The sequence below is a fragment of the Papio anubis genome, chromosome 10 (genome assembly GCF_008728515.1).
Source record: "Papio anubis isolate 15944 chromosome 10, Panubis1.0, whole genome shotgun sequence".
In the NCBI taxonomy this organism is placed as follows: Eukaryota; Metazoa; Chordata; class Mammalia; order Primates; family Cercopithecidae; genus Papio; species Papio anubis.
Window position 1 is genome coordinate 63,674,266 of NC_044985.1, and position 25,245 is coordinate 63,699,510.

Sequence of the window (25,245 nt, forward strand, 5' to 3'; positions counted from 1 at the left end):
AAACCTTTTTGGCACCGGGGACCAGTTTTGTGGAAGACAATTTTTCCACAGATGGTGGCGGGTGAGGGGATGGTTTCAGGATGAAACTGCTCCACCTCAGATCATCAGGCATTAGATTCTAATAAGGAACACACAACCTAGATCCCTCGCATGTGCAGTTCACAATAGGGTTTGTGCTCTTATGAGAATGGAATGCCACAGGTGATCTGACAGGAGGTGGAACTCAGGCAGGAATGCTGGCAGGCCTGCTGCTCACCTCTTGCTGTGTGGCCTGGTCCATGGCTCTGGGAGTTGGGGACCCCTGATATAATCTATATAAAAACATTTTAAAGACAATACAGAGCTATGTACACGTAAGGGATAATACTGACAGTAGCAAAAGCAGCACTTCTAAATAGTGTAATTTCAACTCAGATTTCCATTTTACACTTTCATTCCATTAGTATTTGAAACATTAAAAATTACTCCCTTTCATATAAAAATTACATAATATCTGTAATTATTTACTAGAAACTCCTAGAAGAGTCATTTAAGGATGATTTCTCCTACAGCCCATTCAAGTAATATTGACTATAAAACCATTAAAAAGAAGTTATCCACCCTAAAATCAGAAATCTAAGAGCTAAATTATTACATAAACCTTACTATAAAAATGTACATTGCGGCCGAGGCGGGCAGATCACGAGGTCAGGAGATCGAGACCATCCTGGCTAACATGGTGAAACTCCGTCTCTACTAAAAAAAGTACAAAAAATTAGCTGGGCGTGGAGGCGGGCACCTGTAGTCCCAGCTACTTGGGAGGCTGAGGTAGGAGAATGGCGTGAACCCAGGAGGCGGAGCTTGCAGTGAGCAGAGACCGTGCACCACTGCACTCCAGCCTGTGCAGCACAGCGAGACTCCATCTCAAAAAAAAAAAGTTTACATTGCATTCAGAGCACATTAAACTATTTACCTGTCTTCTGGAGAGGAGTTCTTCTGATATGAATTAAGGTTTTCCCTTCTGTCATGACCAGAAGAAGGCTTTAAAAGAGGAAAAAAAGGAGAAAACATTCCAAAAATTATTTATGTTAAAAAACATAGACTGAAACACATGGCTTAGAAAGTTGGAAGTACTTTAGAAATTATATCAAAACATTTTTTAAATCATTAAAAATAATCCATGTAACCTAAACAATCTGTAAGATAAAACGAAATTTTCAGACCATCCCAGATGGGCCTGTCTGTGGCAGGCACCTGTTTTCATTATGGACCAAATACTTCTTTTTTTTTTTCTATTTCTTTTTATTTTTTATTTCTTTTTATTTTATTTTTTATTTCAATAGTTTTATGGGGAACAGGTGGCGTCTGGTTACACGGTTAAGTTCTTTAGTGGTGATTTCTGAGACTGTGCTGCACCCATCACATGAATGATGTACACTGTACCCCAATGTGTAACCTTTTATCCCTAACCGCCACCGCTACCCTCCCCGATCCTTTCCACGGAGTCCCTAAAATTAATTGTATCATTCTTACGCCTTTGCTGGACCAAATACTTCTTTCTAGCCAAAACAATTCAAAGTAGAAAAAGATAATTCTCAAATTTTCGATGACACCTAGTTTATATTTTACTTCTATGTAGTAAGTTGTAATTTTTATTATTATTATTATTTTTTGAGACAGGGTCTCGCTCTGTTGCCCAGGCTGGAGTGTAGTGGCACAATCACGGCTCACTGCAGACTCAATCACCCAGGCTCAAGTGATCTTCTTGCCTCAGCCACGATATTGTACTTACCTTCTATCTCCGTTGGCTTATGAAAACCACAACTTCAGTACCGGGTAAAATAGCGGGAAGAAACTGACTCTAACATGTTTATAAAAGTTCATTTTTGGCCGGGCGCAGTGGCTCATGCCTGCAATCCCAGCATTTCGGGAGGCCGAGGTGGGCGGATCATGAGGTCAAGAGATCGAGACCATCCTGGCTAACACGGTGAAATACCATCTCTACTAAAAAATACAAAAAAATTAGCCAGACGTGGTGGCGGGCACCTGTAGTCCCAGCTACTCAGAAGGTTGAGGCAGGAAAATGGCATGAATCCAGGAGGCAGAGCTTATAGTGAGCCGAGATTGCGCCACTGCACTCCAGTCTGGGCAACAGAGTGAGACAGCGAGACTCTGTCTCTCAAAAAAATAAAAATAAAATAAAAAATTTAAAAAAATTCGTTTTTGTTTTCAACAAACATCAATTGAGTGTCTGATATGTATTATACTGTGGTAGGTTCTAGGGAATCGAACATTACTTTAGGGTATAAGCACTATTCCAAATCTTTTGAAAAAAGATTTGTACCTCCTATCTCCTATCAATATACAAATAAGTAACTTCATGTAACATGAGATTGACATGAGACAGAGATGTGAACCATCCAGTTTGAGACTATATCCTAATTAAAAAATCCAAATACATTAAGGAACCAAAATGTTTACCTCTGTATGTAGGTAAAATTTTTTATATAACTGGTCAACATTCAAATACTGACAAGCCTGTTTTTAAGAATTAAAATAATTTTAATTAACCATATGGTAAAGAAGAATAGCATTTAACATACCTTAATCTTGAAATCTAAGATAAACTAAATCAAACAATGAGTAACTATTCTGCAAACTTACGTGCTTGCCTCCTTAATGCAGAAAGGATATATTTTAAAATAGAAAATTATTCTGAGTAGAAATAGAAATATAAGATCCAACTTCCTCTGATTTTATGACTATCTAATTAATAGCAGTTTGAGTCTAACATAATCACAAGTACAATGCAAAACAGTCTCATTAACTATTGAATTTTTTGAATAGTATCCACTACCTAATCTATATAGGTGAATAAGCATGTAATCAAATTGATGATTTAAAGTAACCATAGTTTAGCTGTTACTCTGCACTAAATTCAACCATTTTAAAATTCTGTGTCTAATATAAGAAAGTTTTAAAACTTATTTCACTTAGCAACACCGTGAAATAGAATTGTTAAATATATATGACATAGGTTTCCATAAAACTTCACATAAAGCTCTTAGGTCAAATAAACAGCATGAGATTCATTAAATTCAACAGTAACATAAAATACAGTATTTATACTGATCATTTATTACAAAACATAGTCCTTCCTGTGTAGACATTCTGAAGGTTACAATAGATAAGAAAGGCCAAGGAGCTTATGGTCTTGTAGGAGACAGGCTTATAAAAATTTCCATAATTAAACACATCAGATTATATATTCCCCAAAATGAGAGTGAGTAAGACAGAGAGACAGAGAGAGAGAGACAGAGAGAGAGGCAGAAGAAGAAGGTGGCGGGGGGTGGCGGGGGAGAGGAGAGGGGAGAAGACAGAGAACAATAAAACTGCATTACCTCCTTTTTCTTTTACAAGTCAAAAAAATTATTTTGATTACATTAAGGAGAAGGCCCCAATTCTGTGCTAATGATTTTTAACACATCTCCGCAACATCTGTTGTGAGCAAGAGGAAGAGACCAAAAATATTGAAGTTGTGAAGAAGAAGGATTTCATAAATATGATCAAGTAACAAATGACTGGCACACATACTAAGTGCTAAAAGGAGATCTTGAGTAGGAAACAATCACTGTAGCATAGAGTGCTAAGGGATGAAAGTGGGAAAACCAGGACTTGAATTTGGCTTTGGTAGATGAATAGGATTTCACCAAGTTAAAAATCACTTTTGGGTATGAATCAAATATTAAGAACTTGAATTTCCCATTTCTTTTATCACAGAGTTTAGATTGTAAGTCAGTGCAGTAGTTGAAAATACTATACAGTCAGAATTACCTTTAAAATTTTTATAAATTGTTCATGAAGCAAAACAAATATGATGACATCATGCAATAACTCATAGTCTCCAACAACGCAGAGAGAGCAGTATAAGGAGACAAGGGGAACAAGAAGCCTGAGTCCAGTGGCTTTCAGGATCCATTAGACTTTAAGAGAAAGAGGGAGGAGGGGCTGGAAGAGGTAGGGAGCTTGCTAAGGAAGCTCCAGTAAGGTTCAAGGCAAAAACAGGGGATTCTCAGTTGAAGCCTTATGAACCTAACAGGTGAGTCCTCAGAACATCAAAGGAAGAGCTGAGCTTCACCTAAAGAAAGAATGAGCATCAACCCAGCTAGTGGACACATTGTGGCTAACACAAAGGAGAGAAATGGAAGCAGACCAAAGAGAGCTGGCAGGGAGAACCAAGACACTAAGTGTCAAGGGCATGCTAAATGAAGTCACCCACTCACAGGCTGGGGGAGAAAATGCCACAGGAGACCCATCTGGGCCACAAGAGGGAAGCGTGGAGAAGCAGAGGCTAAGAGGAACCAAAAGAGGAGTCTGAGAAAGGCTAAACATTTCTCCCTTTGAGTAAAAGGCATTAGTGTAAAGATCTGAGTGCTCTTGTCTAACACGGCTCTGTCAAGAGCCAGTTCTGCACAAAGTCTCCTTTCTTTATGTCCCCAGCTCCTAACACAGAACCTGCCACCTACTAGGTCCTCAATAAATTAACTGTTTAAGTAACAATGGACCAATGAGTACAAGCCCCCAAAAGGCTGATTTCAGAACAATATACAAGGGTTACTGACAGATGGAACTACCTTAGGAAACTGTGAGCCCTGTGCCAAAAGAGATACGCAAGCAAAGGCTGGATGTCTACGTAGCAGGGAGGTGGGTGTCTTCTCACACTTGACAGAGGTTGGAAAAGATTGCAGCAGAGGCTGCCGTACTCTACAAGTCTATCAGTTCAGCTTAATAAGCACCTACTACAGGGCCTACTGTCAAGGAGCTTGCAATCTATTGCTTCTCATTAAAGAAGGAACTTTAGGTGTGCACAGCTGTAAGAGGAGAGGAAGGGAGGAGTGCCTACATTTAAAACCAAATAAAAATACAGTTCCCCCTTTACTGATTCCACGGCCCAAAAAGTGATGTCCTGGTTTTAAATCTATGCAACTGGAAAGAGAAGGAAGTTGAGTAGTTTGCTCTCCTGCCAAGTCCACTCACAGGCAGAACAGTTTTGAAAGCAGATGGAATTACTGGTCCCTATTACTGCCCTGACCTCACCTGCTACAATTCTCCCCTTCTGATACCTGCTCCACTCTAGAATCTTTGTCTTTGCTGTTCCTTTTGCCAGGCACACTCTTTCCCCCAGATAGCGGCATAGTTAACTCTCACATTTTCAAGTCTCTGCTCAAATGGCTATCTTTTCAATGGGTTCTACTCACTCCTCTATTAAAACTGCAGCCCCTCAACGTTGAATCCCCCTACCCTATTCTACTTCTTTTCTCCACAGGACAATTCTATTACTTAACATTCTAACATACTATATAACTTATCAAGTTTATAATTTGTCTCCTCCCTACAACAACTATAATGTAAACTCCACGAAAACAAGTATTTGTTTTATTCACTATTTTGTTCAAAGTTCTTAGAACAATCACTATAACATATAACGATCAATATAACATATAACACATATAACACTATTTTGTTCAAAGTTCTTAGAACAATCACTAAAACTCAATATGCATTTGTTAGATAAATGAACGCACACTGTCTAAAGTACAGCACAGAATAAAGAGACCATCTATTCATAAGAAATACACAAAAAGAGGCTCACATTGTAAGCAGATACGCAGAAATTTCCCTGCACTGTTTGTCACTTGTTTTTCTTTTACATGTGATCACTTACAACATATATGCAGGCCCTGATGCATGCATCCATGTGTACACACACACATGCACACATACACGTACACACACTCTCGTATGTTCTCTCAACTGCCCTCATGCGCACTAATACTTACACAGAGCTAAGTATCTGCATTGAAAATTGTTTAAGTTAGATGGATTTATTAGGTTGGTGCAAAAAGTAACTGTGGTTTTTAAAACTGCAAAAACTGCAATTGCTTTTGCATCAATCTAAGTGCCACTCTACTGTCTGGCTCTAATGTCCTAATTACATAAATGCATTTATATTTAAATAATAGGTAATTGACTATAAGTTTACATCCTCTGTTTTAAGTTTCAAACACTTACTTTTATCTGTGCCACACTACTTTTCATTTTCTGTTGCCAGTTGGTCCAATAAATCAAAGACTCCTCGAACTGGTCCAAAGAACAAGTACTCAATGCTCTGAATTCCTTGACAGTTTGCTTTTTCTGTCTGCAAACATCACCTACAAAATATACCAAGGAAAGCTTTGTTAACACTAATAAAGTGTGTAAAATGATGATTTTTTTTTCTACACAATGTACATTTGACCGCCTTATTTTTCTAAATCTATAAAACAAATATAATAACTAAATAATTTAAAAATCCTTAAGTAGTTACACATAATAATGTATACCTAACACATATAAGTAGAAAAAAAATCCATGAACAAGAGAGCAAATAGGTTTTATTCTAAGGACCAAGGGGGAACAAAAGTTAATTGAAAAAGAGATATCCTATAATTTTACTAAAAATGTTCTCACAGTGAGGGAGATATATACTTACATCATAAAATAGCAGTGTGGTATTATTTTTAAAAAAACTGAGGAAACAATGACGGAAGAGAAACTCTATAAAAACTGAGTATAAAAATCCAATGTTTCTATATAGACTAAGAATGAAATACCCAATATCCTTGCAATAATGATCATTAAGAAATAAATATAATCCACATAGAAATTTAAGGTGCTAAACTACAATAATTATGTCTCAATGTGATCCATTAATGGCACAAAGCTTCAGATATATGCACATAGGATAACTAAGTACTTGGCTCAGAATAAACCTAGTCATCAGCATTAAATCTAAAATTTTCAGATGTCTTTTAATATTCTAAGTAAATTTTAGTAATTTTGTGCAAGATGCTAAATTGATACTTATGTTCACAAAGAACTTGCATTCAAATATTTTATTGGAAGTACATCTCTAAATGGTTTATAGTATAAGGCAATGAAATCCCAAAAATAAAATAGAAAACAAAATAAAAGGATTAAAAGATACAGAGAATGCAGAGAAAGCAATGTGCTTAGTACCAAAATAACTGAATACAACTGGAAAAAAATTAATTTGAGTGTCAGAAGGGGTATAACAGATTATCTGGTCCAATTCTTTCTTTTAAAAGAGAACACTGAAAGTCAGATAAGCCATTTCAAATATAATTATAATAACTAAATTATAATACCAGTTAGATGTACAACTAGAAACCTACAATAAGGACACCCTGTTAAGTATTCCTTTTCACCAGCACACATATACAAATAGTCTTGATATTATAAAGTGAGACAGAGCTGCTATCATTTAATGCAGATGGGGATGTATACAAATTACTAATCAAGAAACGTTTCTATTACCATGGTTGGCATGGTGTCACGGTTAGTAAAGGCAAACTTATCAATCTATAAAATATAACTGCAATCTAAAGCACATCACTGCTTATGTACGAGGCCTATAGTTAAATAGACAAATGTGAGTAACTTCACATAATATGCTTATTAATAGGCTCTTTCTTCAATTAGTTGCAGTTGTTTAGAAAGCTCAACCTTGTTTTTGGCTGGCAAGTTGTACCCAAATCTTTTCTTTATGTGTCTTTTTAAAGCGTATCAGCAATTTGGGAGGTCAAGGCGGGTGGATCACGAGGCTAGGAGATCGACATCATCCTGGGTAACATGGTGAAACCCCATCTCTACTAAAAAAAAATACAAAAAATTAGCCAGGCTTAGTGGTGGGCGCCTGTAGTCCCAGCTACTCAGGAAGCTGAGGCAGGAGAATGGCACGAACCAAGGAGGCGGAGCTTACATTAAGCCGAGATTGCGCCACTGCACTCCAGCCTGGGTGACAGAGCAAGACTCCATCTCAAAAAAAAAAAAAAAAAACAACAACAACAACAAAAAAAGATTACTCTGGGTCCTAAATCCTAATGCCCACAGACTAGCCTATCTAGGACCTTATTATGCCCACAACTGTGACATTATTGTTTGAACTTAGTTTCAGAGTAACTTTTCCTACTGGAAAATCCAGAATAAGTCCAGAATAAGTTATGTAAAACACTTCATAAAATCAGACTCTGTGACAGTAGCAGAGAGGAGAGGCATGTACTTCTAACTTAAACTGTCTATTCTGATACCATGCAAGAGTTACTATCTTAATAAGCCTATGTTATGAAAAGTCAAATAAAAAACGTGCTTCAAAGGGGAAAGAGAGGTTCGAGACTAGAAAGTTTCATATCTAGAAAAATTACAGTATTTTCCCCTAAGAACTTAAATAATAAGGGTGTTTTGATTCCCACGGCCACACTGGGTAGTTTATGTGGCACTTCTGAACAAGTTTTTTAAAACCATAACTGAACTTCCATTTCTGAAATGGCTAGGAAGTTCCTACTGAACCCAATCCTTTCACCGATAACAACCATAAACTCCTGACAAAACATACAACATCCACCTGAAGGCACTGGAGAATGAACAAAAGCAGGCTCAGTCTAAAGGAGAGTAGATGCCCTGAGAAAGGAGTAATATGAGTGAGTTATCCCATTTAATATAGCTTTAGTCTGAGGGCAAGCTACAGTCTGTACCACGCAAGGGTGGCTAAAACTGATGAAAAGCAGAGTCTGAGACAACCACAGCTGCTGGAAACTGAGGGGGGACTCCAGGAGGGAAGAGAGTCAGTGGAGGGGAACCCCATATGCTGGGTATAAATTGTTCCCACATCTCTATCTCTGAACCAACACATGTACAATACAGATTCCTGCCAAGAACTGAACTAAGATTTGAACTGTTGCTAAAGAGACTAGAGTTTGCAATTTAAGTCCAACCAAGTTAACTCCCTAAAAAGTTACCACTCCTTAGAGGAATGTAAGGAAACCAGAATCTCTGTAACATAAAAATAACAATATTCAGGAGACAATTAAAAATAACATTTTAAAAATGTGGCCCAATCTTAAGGGGAAAGACAATCAAAACAGATCAATGCTGAGATGACCCAGATCCTGGAATTAGTATACAAGGTTTTTAAAGCATGGTTTTTAAAACATATGGAACGATGCAAAGAAAAATATGCCTGGGAAATTTCAGCCAAGAGAAACGATAAAATAGAACCAAACAAATTCTAAAACTGAAAAATATATGAAATAAAAAATTCACTGAATACGCTTAACAGAATGGTTAATAGTTAAAGCCAAAGATAAAGAGAAAAATCTTGAGAGCAGAAAAGAAAAAAAAAACATATTATATACAAGGAAATAACAATTCAAATTACTGCTGACTTCTCATCAGAAACTAAATAGACCATGTTCTCACTTATATGAAGCTAAAAACTTACTGGATCTCATGAAGATAAAGCAGACTGGTGGTTATCAGAGGCCGGAAAGGGGAGTGGGGTGTGGAGGATGAAGGAAATAAAAGGAGTATAAATGTTTTTATTACCACTGAACTGTACACTTAAACATGGTAAAGATGGTAAATTACATCTCTCTATATTTTTATATTTAAAAATTTGAAAAAGAAATGAGAGAGACTTGAAAATAGTGAAACAATTTTTAAAAGTGTTAAAAGATAAAAAACAGTTAACCTAGAATTCCAGAAAAAGCACTCTTTAAAGGAAGACAAAATGAACACATTTACTGATTAAACAAAAAACAACTAAGAGAAACTAAGAGAGTTTATTACCAGCAAACCTGCACTACAAAAAATGCTAAAATAAGTTCTTCAAGCTAAAGGGAAATGATACTAGATAGAAACTGTTTTTCAGAAAGAAATGAAGAACACTGTAAATGATACCTTTCTCAGGAAATACAAAATACTGTTTTATTTTAATTTATCTAAAATACCTAGGACTCTTTACAGCAAAAATTATGTCTTAAGGGGTTATAATATATGTAGCCAGAGTATATATATGTATAGTATATAGAATTAGCGACCAAAATGGATCTACACTATGCAATGTTTCTATATCTTTTGTGAGGTGATACAATATCGACTCTAAGTAGCACATGAAAAGTTAAGGATATATATATACTGTTTCCTAGAGTAATGACTAAAAACAAAATATAGCTTAAAAGCCTACAAATTAAAATAGAATTTTAAAAATATTTAAAACAGAGGCTACCCCCTCCCTCAACTGAAGATGAGATCCCTGTAGGGATAACCCTTATCTCAGCTGGATTTTAGGACCATTTGCCTCAACAAGATGACTCTGTTGAAACCAAATTGCATGATTCTTTCCAAAGGTCCTGTTTTTAATGGCTATAAAGGTTTAGAGAGCCATAAAACTCAAAACTTTACTCGACTTACATCTGCTCAAAGATATTGGTACTTTTTTCCCTACCTCTACTGGCACAACCATTTAACATTTCTAACATATCCTTCACTACCTTTAAACCCAGTGTTATTTATACATACACTTGTTCCCCAACAAATAATACTTGCAGCACTTCTGTTATTTGCCCAGCATCTTTCTAGGCATTGGACAGGCAGCAATGAACTACTCCAACAAAATCTCCTGTTCACATGAAGTTTACATTCTAGGTATAAGAAACAAATCTATAACGATAAGCAAAACACTAAGCCACTCAAGCAAGGTGACAGGCTGGGTTTTTTGCCTACCCATCAGTTTTAAATCACTACTTAACAGTGTAAAACTAGTTTGATATCACTATATTAAAAACAACCCAAATCAAGAAAAAATGCATGAGAGGAGAATTACTTGTACATATACTGGGGCCCACCGCTGACTTACTAAATCAGAAAATGGGCAAGTACAGGAGAAACCCATGCATACTTGATTTATGAAAGTATTCCCAAGGTAATTCCAAAATTCAACTTTTCCCCAAGTCTCCTCAGTTTTTCAATTCTACATAAGAAACAGGTTCTCAATTTGTTCTCAAACCATAAGCCACTTAGGCAGAATAGAGAGACCTCACATCCTACCTACTTTATAGTGAAGAACTTAGTCGTAGATCAATTGAAAAGGGACACAGAAATTCCAAATGAATTAATTCTTAACAATTCACAGGTAAGAAGTGTTTTTTAAACCTGAGAAATTATGGCCACAATTTATAATTACTTATACAATCTTACTCAATCCTCATAATTACCCTGCTCTGGTGATTTTTTTTTTAAGCCATGTTTTTCAGTGAAACAAATGAAGCACAGCAAATTCAAGCAATTTGTCCAAGCAAATTACACCTAGTAAATGGCAGAAGCTAAAATTCAAAGCCAGGTTTATCTGATGCCAAAGCCATATATCGTGTCCCAATGAAAACGCCAACACTAATGAATTGAAGCCAACATGGCAAATTATAAAATGTAAATAAGTACAGACTACTATCCAGAACATTATCCCAGCCTTAATTGATCCATTCATTCAAAGTTCCAGATACCAAAGACTGTGATTTAATATAACGAAGCACTACTTCTTTTCAAACATTCATAGTAATTTTAAGCATTCCTTTATTTAATTTAGCATACCTAGAATTCACTGTGACTAGGTATACTATGAGCAAAAAATAAAAATAAAAAATCATTTGACCCTATTGCACAAGATTTAGCATTTTCCTTTGCTATTCTCCTGGGGTATTAAACCCAGTTCCTCTTCCCAACTTACTTATACATTTCAAAACAAGCAATTTCTGTGCATTTTATTTCAGGTTACCATACATATTTAAATTTAATGAGTTTTCTTTCTGATCGATATCTTTCCCCTTTCAATCTTCATCAGCAAATACTTGATGGCAATAAAGTACAATCTGTTACATTTCCATGTCTCAAAATGTAAGTGTGAAAATGACAATATGGTAAAGTAGACTGCTATCATAGTTCTAACAAAAAATGAATACAGTATTGTCATTGTACAGATTTATACAGAATATGCCTGTTCAGAAATTCTGAGTTCAACATATGCATGCTAATACTTACACTAATTGGAAATTCCTGAAATGAGAGCAATTTATCTACAGTTTACAGCACTCTCTGCTCTTCTAAGCATCACTATGCGAATTTTATGGTGAATTATTAAATTTCTGTCCCCTTGTCACAAGAAAGCAACTCAACAAAACCATACCTGCTCTCCTGAAGAAAGAGGATATTTTCCAATAGGAGATACAGTACTCATGAAAGCACTATTAAAAAAATGACAGTTTTTCTCTCAGTTTCATCAAGCATTAGAAAGCAAAATATTTAATAGCATTTATAAGTACTTCAGACTGTTAACCAGAAAATGGTGAATTCTACAATTATCTCAAAAATTAAGAAAATGAGAAAATGTTCAACTAATGGCTGAAATGCACTGCTTTCCAGATGATTTCAGTAGCAAAACACTTCTACCATTGTCACTTTGGTGTCCTCAGTTCAAGTTAGAGGAACTTGCTGAAACATACTATCGTAAAATTGCTAAAGGAAGGGGGAATCAACAGTGAATTACCTTTAGTTGGCTCCTCCGGCTTCTAAATAGTAACAACAGGTTTGGTGAATTTCAAACATTTTAACAGAGTTCATATTTAAAACAAAAACAAATAATAAAAACACCTTAGTTGCCCAATGGGGAAAGTGGTAATATTACACAATACAAAATAAAAACTGTCTTAAAATTATTCTAAATGCCAAAATATAACGGGAGGGGAGATAATGGAATTCTCAGAAAATACCTCAACAAGAGCCAAGCCCCCAAGGAACAGATTTTCCTTCTCAGGGAACAAACAGGAATAACAGATTGGTTTTGCTCTTGAACAATATAAAACAAGATTACTATATACTTTCCATATCTGTACTGAAGGAAAACTTATTTGTTTAGAAAAACCGTTTCTTGCTATTTTTTTCCCTTCTTAAAAATACTTACATATTAGTGAAAAATTTGCCTCATGATATACCACATAAGGCCAAAAAGTTATAATTTGATGTCAGCATAGAATCACAATTTCAAGAAAATAAAAAAGTCAAAATACTCCTGTCTCTTTGTAGAAAAGTCACCAGGTACAGGTTGGCAATCCCTTATCGGCAGTTCTAAACTCCGTAAAGCTCTGAAAATACAAAGATTATCCTTAAGCATGTGGCAACTCACTTGACAGCAAAACTTAGCATATACTGACTTGATACTTAATGTCACTTGATACAGTACAGAAATATTAATATGCTTGATTAGAGGATGCTGCTCCAGACCCCAAAAGGGGGATTACTTAATATGTAGTATAGGTACTGCAGTTTTCTAAAAACTACAAGATACTGAAGTCAAAACACTTCTGGCTCCAAGAATTACAAATAAAGAGTTGCAGAGCTGCACTCCGTTTTGCTTCCTGGTCATTGCATACACCAGGTGTGCTCTCTGACTCATAACCATTTGAATGACTAGACTGCCGGGTTGTAGTACAGGGCTGGAAGTTGTGCAGACAGTTCTGGACATTGTTTTCTCTAAGAAATAAGTAATATAAAAGCATTTGACTGGTCTGCAACTCTGTGTGGAGAGTAGACAGCCCAAATTTTGAGACACTTTAAAACAGTAAGACACAGATGAGTGAAAAAAAAAAAAAGACATTTTAATGAACCCAATGATACCATTATTTATACTGAAATCTTCACATTATAAATTGGAGGTAGTATTACCCCCCCATTCATTTCCTATATCATGAAGCTAGTTCCATCTTAGGCTGTTTAAATAATCAAAGAGTTAAATAATACAATCATTTGGAAATACTATTAATTTTTTAAATTTTTTTAATGCATAGGAAGATTCCCCAATGTACTCCTTTTCAACAGAATGCAGGATCTATGAGAACAGGAATTTATCTATTTTTGTTAGTTTCAACATTCCAATCAGCTGTCTCTTGATTTACAGTACAGTACTGATTTCTATTTAAGTTGGTTTTAAAGAAAAATTCTACATGTTGAACTTTTTAATGATTCATTTAAAAATAAATTATGATATTTATGGGGCAAATTCCCTTCATCCTGTCCCCTATTTCTACTGTTTCATCCCTACACAGCTATTTTTTGATATGTTGATGTGTAAGTTCACACTTGATGCCGCTAATCTTTTTTTTTTTTTTGAGACAGAGTCTGACTGTCACCCAAGCTGGAGTGCAGTGGCATGATCTCAGCTCACTGCAGCCTCCACCACCCAGGTTCAAGTGATTCTCATGCCTCAGCTTCCTGAATAGCTAGGATTACAGGCGTGCACCACCATGCCCAGCTAATTTTTTGTATTTTTAGTAGAGACGGGATTTCCCCATGTTGGCCAGACTGGTCTCGAACTCCTGACCTCAAGTGATCCGCCCACTTGGGCATCCCAAAGTGCTGGGACTACTGGAGTGAGCCACCATGTCCAGTCTGATGTCTCTAATTCTTAACCTCTCCTACCCACTGTAATTTGGCTTTCCCTTCCCACTACTTCACAACACTTACCAATGTTACACAATAACTTCTTGTTGCTAAATCCAGGGGCGGCTTCCTTCTTTTATGGAACAATGCTCTAGCATTTGGCACCTAATCCCCTTCTTGAAGTTCTCACTTGTCAACTTACAGGGACACCACCTTCATTTGTCCACCCCTTTATTATTTATTATGCCTCAGAGTTTAATCTTTGCTTGTGAATTTACGTTTTGTTCATTGTTCATTGCTACAGTAGGGACAACCCAACACTAGAGGCTTTCAATACATATTTGTTAAATGAATGAATAGTCCTTATCTTTTCTTTCTCCATATTCTCTGTAGAAGATCATCTCCATCCCCATAGCTTCAATTAACATGTGAAAACAACTTTTTACTCCAGCCAATCTTCTCTGAAGTTCCAAATCATTATGTCCAATTGGCTACAGGAAACCTCTATGTGGATGTGTCAAAGGCCATTTGAACTAAGGAAATCCACACTGGAACTCATTATTTCCTTCTCCCCATCTCAAATCAGCAATTCTTCTAAGATATGACTTACAAAGCTTCCCAGGGGGCAATTTCCTTTTCCTTACTCCCCGTAAGTCACCAAATCCTATTGATTCTATCAAATCTGCCCATGTTTTCCCCTCATTCTGTCACTGTATATAGGAGGCTGGGGGAAGGTTCCATTTAGGCTAGGGCCATAATTCATATTTACATTCAGTGGCTGAGAAAAGCTGGGTGCAGTGGCATGTGCCTAGAGTCCCAGCCTGGGCAACATAGTGAGATCCCATCTCAAAAAAATAGTAAAAGAAGAAGAAAAAAGAAAAGTGCTTACAGAGAAAATGAGGAATTATGAAGCCAAGAGAAATAAAGTACAGTCATGGTCTTTACTAAAGGCAGTGCCTACGTATGGTGGGGAGATATATACATTACACATCAGACAAGGCATTGAGGACTCTGTCCTCGGGTAAAGAAGAAATGTCTAAGTGCTACAACAATGTTATAAACTAAGTTTTACTGGAAAAGAGGGTTTGGGACATACAGAAAGAAGCAGGTCTTGAAGTTGAGTCTTGAAGAACAAGTAGGAATTATCCATATAGAAAGGGGAAAAAGGTCATTCAGGAAATAAGATAAGCATGTGTAAAGACTCAGAGACAGAGAATTTGGGGATTCCAGGGTGTATATGAAAAACTGAACATGAATAAGAGGGAACATGAGAGACTCATTAAGCTAAACTATGAAAGCCTCTGTATGAGGACGCTGGATCCTCAAGGTTTTTGGTCACTGCTACATATCCAGAACCTAGGACAGTGTCTGCTACTTAATAAGTTCCAACTCTAAAATTAAATTTAAAAAATGGGGAGTGTAGATTTCTGCGATTACTCCTATTTCTTCCCACACAGAACTCCCTACAATGCCATTTTGTCAACTTGCTCATCAAGGAATACAACAGCAGCCTTGTCTCACCTATTAACTCCTACTTCTTGGAAATACTAAGATTTCCAAGTCTTAGTGCATCAAGACAGCACTATCAGATGCCACTCCCTATTAGTCTTCACTCCATGTTAACCTGTGGAGTAAGCAGCTTGAAAACACTTCCTCGCTGAGTGAGATGAAAAAAATACTAGTTCCTTTGCAGGAACTGCAAAAGGAAATCTATCCCTGAAGGTGCAGTTCTCTCAACTTACAAAATCAACCCTAATTACTGAATATGCCATATGCCTTCATCATACATTCAAACCACTCTCTCCTGCCCCAAATCTGTTCCTCAGCTTGCCTAATTAAGTACATGGGTGAATACATTCTGCCAATTTTCATGGCACAGCTTTGAAAGTCACCTGATTATTTAATTAGAGAGCCACTTAGTAAACCACATTCTGGTTTAAAGAAAACTTGGAGGCGTTGGCCTCCATAGAGAAACTGAGCCCCTAGACATGTAAGCACTGCATTCTACTACAAAGGCTCCTGTAGCCAGGTCTAAAATAAAGCTACACTGACAAACTATTTCAGGGATTCCCAGGGTAACTTTTCAGGTGGAAGTGCTGAACTCTGTCTAGCTCCAACCATTTATAAGTTAGGCTGAAAGACAGGTTAAACATGAGTCGCCACTGAGTTCATCCTTCCCACTAGCTAACCCATTCTACAGGAGTTTATATGTCCCAAGGCCAAGGCAGCATACCCGGTTTTTGGTATCTGTTCACACTAGGAAAGACTTATTAACTGGACTATATATAGTAAAGGCTTGCTTTAATCCATGCTTAAAGTTTGCACTTTGTTATAGGCATTCAAATGTCTCTTCCAATGTGCACTTGGGAAATGTATATACTGAGAAAAAGCATAAGTCTGGGAGTTTGCCAAAACTAGTATGCTCTTTGGCTTTACAGTTCCACCACCCTCCCATGCTCAGATAAACAGAAAAGTGGGGAAATTCAACAAGGGAGCCTTCAAAGTTATAAGTCGGATCAGATGTATTACTAATAGCCACTTCTTTCTTGGACTAGCTCCAGGCACCATGAACAAACTATGACCAAGTTAGGGATATGATAGGTAGTACAAAATTCCATCTAAATACAGGTGGACAATAAACTGAAATTATTATTCAAGTTAAGGCATGGCCATTTGAAATACAAAATGTGTCACCGTGCTGTCTTCTGGGTGGTCTCAGGTACAAGCCACTGTAGGTCATTCAACAATGTTCAATCATGGGGAAGGAGAGTTAACTTCTTTTCTTTTTCTTCTTCTTTTTCTTGAGACAGAGGCTCACTTTATCACCCAAGCTGGAGTGCAGTGGAGTGATCTCGGCTCACCGCAACCTCCGCCTCCAGGTTCAAGTGATTCTCCTGTCTCAGCCACCCGAGTAGCTGGGGCTACAAATGCACAGCACCACACCCTGCTACATTTTTTTTGTATTTTTAGTAGAGACAGGGTTTCACCATGTTGGCCAGGCTGGTCTCGAACTGCTGATCTCAAGTGATCCGCCTGCCGTGGCCTCCCAAAGTGCTGGGAATGCAGGCATGAGCCATCGCGCCCCACTAGAAGAATTAACTTCTAAAAATTCAACAGCTGGGAAAGCTAATAGAGCTAAGAAAGCTCGCTTAGAAAAATCAGGTAGTCTAGGAAGTGTCAGAACTCCAAAAAGTGATTGGAGGTAATCTATCCAAAGCAGGGAAGGATGTGGTGGCATAATAATAAATACTGGCTGGCCATGGATCAAGTACTTTGGAGCAAGGAGGGCAACAAACCTGATTCTGAGGACAGGGGGAGGATGAACCATAGCATGCCCTTAAAAGATGGGCTAGAGCAGAAGTTTTCAAACTAACTGGCATGAGAATTATTCGAATGCTTTGGCGCAAAAAAAACAAACAAAAAAAAAAAAAAAAAAAACACTGTTGGGCCTGCATTTCCACGTTTCTGATTCAACAGAACTGGGTGAAGCCCAGTAATTTACATTGCTAATAAGCTTCAAAGAGATGTTGCTGATTCAGGAGACCACATTTTTGGAACCACTAGACCAGGGTATTAGATCAAAGTTCTTGGCCTTTAACCTATAACCAAGACAGTCTCAGAGCCCCAGTCAATTGAGTTGGGTAAGACTCCATAAAAGTGGCATGGACACTTAAAACTAGAAGGGCACTGGCCGAGCGCAGCGGCTCACCCTGTAATCCCAGCACTTTGGGAGGCCGAGGTGGGTGGATCACGAGGTCAGGAGATAGACACCACCCTGGCTAACATGGTGAAACCCCGTCTCTACTAAAAATAAAAAAAATTAGCAGGGCGTGGTGGCTGGCGCCTGTAGTCCCAGCTACTCGGGAGGCTGAGGCAGGAGAATGGCGTGAACTCGAAAGGCGGAGTTTGCAGCGAGCCAAGATCCGCCACTGCACTCCAGCCTGGGCGACAGAGTGAGACTCCGTCTCAAAAAAAAAAAAAAAAAAACCTGGAAGGACACTTAAAGGTGGAAAGGCAACACTCAGACCCAGAGGGCAAGAACTGAGGTACAGACAGAACTCATCAACTGTATCATAGTAGCAATTTACAATAATACAAAGCTAACACTGTATATCAGGCACTGTGCTCAGTGCCTCATCTGCATTATTTTCTTTATACTCAAAAAAAGACAACACAGTGAGGCAGGTATTGTATTATTACCTACATGTTTTCAGATGATGAAGCTGACAATAGAGACTTTAAGTAACTTGCTCCAAGTGACAGACCTAGTAATAGCTAAATAAAACTGAAGTCTTTGGTCTACTAGTCCATCACCCAGGACCAACAAAAGTAGCTTTCCTCAACCTACTGATAAGGCCTGTAACAAGGCTTCTCCTCTCCTGGTCAAAACCACACTTTTAATGTCAATTTTAAATCTGCCCTTGCATAGTAGGATAATCTGTGTTAACTCCTGAATTCACAAGCAATCCTACAACAAGATAAGTCTAAATACGGATGAGGTAGGTTAACTGATCTGCTGAGGACCAAATTTGTTTGTTTATCTGCTATTTCGGGTCTCTGCACATCCAAAAATGCAAAGGAAACTCTTACCTAATTCTTGCATCTAGAATAGCCTTTCTCCAAATCCTGCCTTCTCCAATTACCTCAAAAGAATTGTTAGGATTAAGTGGAAATAGGTATGGTAGTTTTTGCAGTTAAACTCAGTGAAATTAACGATTATATTTCCGTTCTATAATGCTGTGTTATAGAACCCAAAGCTCCTTAGAGAGGTGGAGTCTGGACACCCAAGTTTAGCAGTTATTACCTCATTGGAGATAGTTCAAGTTATGGAAGGATCAAGAATGACAGGTGAAGAGGACACAAGAGAAGCGAAGCGTCTTCAAAACTAAACTCTAGAAACTATCAGTATTTACAGGGCAAATAAATGAAAAAGAAACCGCTAATGAAATTTAAAACAAATAGCCAAAGGGATATAACGCCGGAAAGAGGCATAAGAGTGCAAGTACTTCAACTAACTTTTAATCAACTAGAGCTCATTAATCCCACTCCCCAGGCACTGGGAAAGGGGCTTTGGCAAGCCCAATGGACTCCAGAGGCTCTAAGTATAAAACACACTGCACACGAAACAACAGAGCACCAGCGTTGGTGCAGGACTTCAGACAGCTGCAGGAACCTCACAAGGAAGGTCAGCCGGTCCGCTCAGGCAGTCAGTCAGTTCACCGCAGCCCATTCGCTCCCCATCCGCTTGGACTCCTCGGACCCAGCCACTCTCACACCCCTCTCCCGGGCCCAAGCGTGGCGGGGAGACCCACACACACTCCAATGCCGCTCACAGCCGTATCAGTGAGCCCGCACCCACTCCTCAGGGTCTTTCACTTCCCACCCGACCCGGCAACCCGCCACCCCCGCTCCACTTCGGTGCCTACGGGGACTCCGCGGAGTTCGATAATTACCTAAAGCTGCACCGCGCCGCCATTACACCGGATGTACGTCACTTCCTCTTCCCGAGCACCGACAGTAGGAACAAGGCAGATACTGAAATACATAAAAACTTGACGCTCAATTGGCTTGACGCGTTATCCTTTTAATTTATTTCAGATACCATATCATAATGCCAGAGTCAAAGCAGTCGATCCAGGCACACTGTCTTCTTATCAAAATGGCGACTAAAAAGAAGTTGGCATGAACTACAAAGTCCGAAATCCAGCACCTGTGCTGACGGAAATGACGAAAGCATAATTGTAGTTTAGCGGTGAAATGGCGCGGTGTACGATGGGAATTGTAGTTCATACAGATGCGCGCCAGCGAGTTAACATCCACGCTGCTGACTGGCAGCCAGCAGTGTTTAGGGTCTAGGCAAATTTACTTTAATCTAAAACTATTTCACTGCATTTTGGGAAATTTTTTTTTTTAGTAGTCAGTTGTCACTTTCCTTGAAAATCTTAAGTGAGAGATTTTTTTGAGACTTTTTTAAATAAGAGTTTGACCAAGAGTGAAGTGCCTAATAAATTCCAAGACATCCAAGCCAAGAGAATGGGAGAATATTAGATCATAAATAGAGTGAAATAATGAGGAAAAAATAATTCTGTAGAGACTATGTTGCCTGTCTTTTAAGTTAAGGTACCAACTGGTATGACCTGAGAATAAGGGGATTGCCTGGCTGAGTAGGAAGTAGCAGTTTCTACAGCATGCAGAACTAGGGCATCAAACAAATTGTTTCTTTAAACTTCACTTTTCACTAGTAACAAAACGTAAAAGTTCAACTACTTGCTATTTTGGAAACTCTCTTTCTAAAACAAGAATATCTTTATGTTATCAAATCTTTCATAAACCGGGCCTGATTTCTCCACACACTTCTCTATTACAGTTTTAGGGTGCTGTGCTTCCACTCCTTTCTGGAGGCAAAGTGTGAGAATTAAGAATAAAAACACTGCAGTTGGACTACTTACGTTTGAATCTTGAGTCCTTTGATTATTTATGGATGATTGGGGCAAGTAACTTCACATTCTGTGGCCGTTCCCTGATCTGTTAAATGGAAATACTAGTAGTACCCATTCATGCAGTAGTTGTAAGAATTGAATTAGTTGATTCACAAGATACGTTTAAGATAATTGCTAGTATACAATAGTGTTATCTATTTTATTTCATATTTAAGATATTTGGCCATTGTTGATGGTGCACTTTGGTGTACCAATACAGGGCACAGGAGATGGATCTGGAGATGAACATTTGTATTTATATATTTAAAAACCCACAATACTATCTGTGATGGTTAATTCTGAATGTCAACTTGATTGGATTGAAGGATGCAAAGTATTGATCCTGGGTGTGTCTGTGAGGGTGTTGCCAAACTGTTGACAACTGTTTGTTGTCAAACAGTTGAGTCAGTGGACTGGGGAAGACAGACCCACCCTCAATCTGGTGGGAACAATCTAATCAGGTACCAGCGAATATAAAGCGGGCAGAAAAATGTGAAAAGGCGAGACTGGCCTAGCCTCCCAGCCTATATCTTTCTCCCGTGCTGGATGCTTCCTTCCCTCAAACATTGGACTCTAAATTACTCAGTTGTGAGACTCAGACTGGCTCTCCTTGCTCCTCAGGCTTGCAGACAGCCTATTGTGGGACCTTGTGATTGTGTAAGTTAATACTTAATAAACTCCCCTTTATGTGTGTGTGTGTGTGTGTGTGTGTATGGATATATATTTATATTAGGATATATATGTAATAGGATATTTATATACATATATATGTTTATATATATCCTGTTCTGTCCCTCTAGGGAGCCCTGATGAATATATGACCTCTGCAATTATTGACAGAAATAGGAAAGTTAGGGTTGAGCAGAGGAGAACTAGATGGGGCTGGAAAAGAGTGGACTTGTCAGTTGGGTCCTTCAGGAAGCAGACACTGAGAAACAGTTATGAATAAACAAGGTGAAAGGAAAAGGGAGGAAATAGTATGGGGCAGGGGTAGCTCCAGAACAAAGATGAAGAGGCCTACAATGGGATGAAACAGCTAGGCCCTTGTACCACAGTTTTGTTCAGTCACTGGCTAGAGCCACCCCAAGAAGAGCGTGGCCTCAACTAAAAATCCGAGGTGGACATGAAGATGTCAACAGTTGAAGGCTGCCACCTAACCACACTGCTTGCAGCTAGGCTACAAACAAGTCCTTTCCTGAAGAGGTATCTGAGCAGCATATCTCTATGCCTGTCACCGTCCACCTGTTACACTATGTGGACCCAGTCTCCATACACATTTCAGGAACATCTTTTCCAGGGTTCTAGCGCACATTCCTTCCTTAAAAAAAAAAAAAATCTTAGAAGTGGGAAGTTAGTGAGACAAACTACACTCCCCATCTTTGGGTCCTGAGGCCACACTGAATCCATTGCCTCTCTTCTCCACTATTCATTCTAAATTTCCCTTACTGTCAGCTACTACTCTACTGCTCTCAGTGGTCATACTGGTGGTGTAAACATCCTAATTCCTGGGAAGTCTGAGCGCCTGGTAGTGATCTTCTTTTCAGGCAGGTGCTGCTGCATTTTTTCACTGATGATTACTATAAGGTAAGGGATTACCAAGAGATGCTCAAGTGGATCACGTAAGTACCACATATATTCTTACCTGCTCCCATTGTGTAACAGCAAGCCTATCTCCTCCTGCTGTTTGGATTTAGCTACCTCTGACAAAGCATTGATTCCTTTCTTGCCTACTAGCCCCTGAACTCTAGAAATCTCATGTTCCCAGGCACTTGCTGAGCTTAGTTCAATTCAGTGGGACACTGTGTCCCTAGCAAGAATATACCACATTTGGGGATTAGGACCACCAATTCCACAGAGCTCAGAGTTGTAGGAATGAGAAATACTATGTCCCACAGCAGGTCATTGGGAAAAATGGTAAGTTGGATTATATTCCTGTTTTCATCCCTTGTTTCCTGGACCCAAGTATTGTTCTTACTAGGGACTCTGCATCCTGAGAGACAGTACCTCATTCTTGCAGAATATTGTCTTCTAGCTGGTACTTCAACTGAACCTTCAGCAGGCCATTCCAGTGCTCTGTTAGGCCACCAGCTTCTGGGCATGCAGCATGTGATACATCCAGTGGAACCCATGGTCACAGACTTGCACCACCTTTGCTATGAAGTAAGTACTACTTGGATGCTATATTGTATTATATTCCATACCTGTGGATCAAGCATGGTGGAAGTCCACAGATACTGGTGCTGGATGAGTCTTGGTGAGTATAAAATGCGAATGCATTCCCAAAATAAATATTCCCATAAAATTGAACTGCTAGAATGGAAAGATCTCAATGCAGTCTACTTACCACCAAGTGTTTTCTTGATCTCCTAAAGATTCAGTGTCAAATCAAGGATCAGTTTCACAGGTTAAGCTTTCAGATAAGGCAGTAAGTAGGTAGATCAGCTGTGGTAAGTGGGGATATATGCTGATGGACCTGTGCATATATTCCATTTTTGCCACCCTGGCCATTTTGTTCATGTGCCGATTGTACCAGCACCGAGGTGGCCACTAATAAAGACAGGCTGACGTCAACTAACTGAGTAATTTTTCTACTTGCTTTTAGTGCTTACTCCTTAGATTATACTTTCTTGTGGACATTGATGTGTGATAAAAATATCTTCACACTTTTTGCCCACACCAATATGTATATCCACGTTCCTTTAAGATCCTCAGGACTCATTATTTGCGATCTTCTAAACTCATTCTTTTCAGGCCTCTGACCAGCCAGCCAGGATGTTTGTCATTTCCTGTAAGTATATTTATATTCTAACCCCAGGCTACTTCTCCTTCTAAAGAAAGTAGATGACAAGGTGCACCATCCAAAGCTTTGCCCACTAGAAAGACTGTTTCTCTCCACTGTCTTCAAGGCTATTCTTTAATGAGATTGTAATATAAGCTGCTGCCCAATTTCAGCTTTCATCCACATACGTGGGCAACACATTCATAAAGTAAGCTCAGCCATTTTTTTTCTTTCTTCAGCTTATTGATCAAGACCACAGCTCTGCTCCATATGGTCACCAGTATGAGCTGAGGGAGAAGTATTGATGCAACTCTAATGGTGATGTCAGAGTGTATGCTATCTGCTCCTATAGATTGATTGTGGTCTTCTTTGTTCTTCATCCCAAATGTAATTCTTTTATCTTATGATGGATTACAGTTGAGCTTCCCAGAACTTATAACATGGTGTGTCCAACAAGTCACATTTTTTTTTTTTTTTTTTGAGATGGAGTCTTGCTCTGTTGCCCAGACTGGAGTCAAGGTACATTTTGTTTTGTGTCACTTAGTGTCCCACAATAAGCATTTCCTCTTTACCAGTAGCATTATAAGGGCCATTTTTCAAAAGACTTGCAGCCTTCATCTAGATCCTCTGACACCCGAACTGTAATTTTCCCACTGAGATTTCTATAAAGTCCATACTGCATCTTTTTCCACCACTGACACCTCTGACATCATAGGTTCTGCCAGATCGTATAGTCCAGTGTCAAAGCTATTTTCACTACAGCTCAGTCCTGCTGTAGAACTCTTTCCTGTGCCAGGTTGCAAAATTGGCAGCTTTTTATGTCACCTGGTTTATGGATGAGAAAAATATTTCTAGGTGTAGAGTATGTGCCTTACAGAACCCAAAGCAGTCTCCTAGGCATTGTGCTTTTTCCTTCTTCATGTGGGATGTAAGATGCTGCAGTTTGTCTTTTATTTTAGAAGGGATATCGTAGCACTCCTCCGAACAATGGGCCCTTAATGTCTTTAATAAAGAACCAGGTCCCTCCGTGATTCTTCCAAGGTTTCATTTCTCACTCTCTGGAGCACAAACCTTAAACATGCTAATAACCTCTTGCTAAACCTGTTTTATCAGCATGATGTCATTGATATAATGAATCAATGTAATATTCTACAGGATTTCCAAACGATTCCTATCTCTGGACTGCAAGTGTGAGTAGGATAGTTAATATAGTCCAGGGGAAAAGTTTCAATGTATATTGATATTTTATTTCTTCTGGATATGAACTATTTATTTCATAGGACATGAGCTATTTTAAATTGTCTTGCTTGATCAGGATAGAAAAGAATGAATTTTCCAAACCAATAGCTGCATACCATATACCTGGAGGCATATTATCCTGCTTTATCAATGATACTGTGCTTGGCATGTCAATTGCAACTGGGGCTGCTACTTTGTTAGACTTTTGGTAGTCTACAATCAGTCTTCTGTTATAGTTCATCTAGTTTTCACAAAGGCCAGACTGTTGAATTAAATGGAGATATGATGGAAACTATCAACCCTGCATCTTTTTTATTTTTATGAGTATCATTAATCTGCACCATTTTCTAGGCACATTATATTGCTTTAGATGTCTCTTGGACAAGAGAGGCAGTTTTAAAGGCTTCTTTTTAGCCTTCCTCACTATGATAGTTCTTACTC

General features: G+C 38.5%; 1 protein-coding gene across 3 annotated transcripts in view; it reads right to left on the bottom strand.

Moving 5' to 3' along the window:
* Nucleotides 1–20,043, bottom strand: part of CWC22 (CWC22 spliceosome associated protein homolog) — a 64,919-nt gene extending 44,876 nt beyond the window's left edge. The window contains exons 1-4 of one of the 3 annotated variants that reach the window (XM_031651388.1): nucleotides 19,761–19,975; nucleotides 12,833–13,013; nucleotides 6,052–6,191; nucleotides 953–1,020 (exon numbers count right to left, since the gene is read on the bottom strand). In XM_031651388.1, the coding sequence (XP_031507248.1) occupies nucleotides 953–1,020; nucleotides 6,052–6,078 (95 nt within the window). In that variant the 5' untranslated portion in view covers nucleotides 6,079–6,191; nucleotides 12,833–13,013; nucleotides 19,761–19,975. Of the gene's footprint in view, nucleotides 1–952; nucleotides 1,021–6,051; nucleotides 6,192–12,832; nucleotides 13,014–19,760 lie in introns of all 3 variants that reach the window. The other 2 variants (XM_003907674.5, XM_021923760.2) reach the window with 2 other exon arrangements.
* Between the last annotated feature and the right edge of the window lie 5,202 nt (nucleotides 20,044–25,245).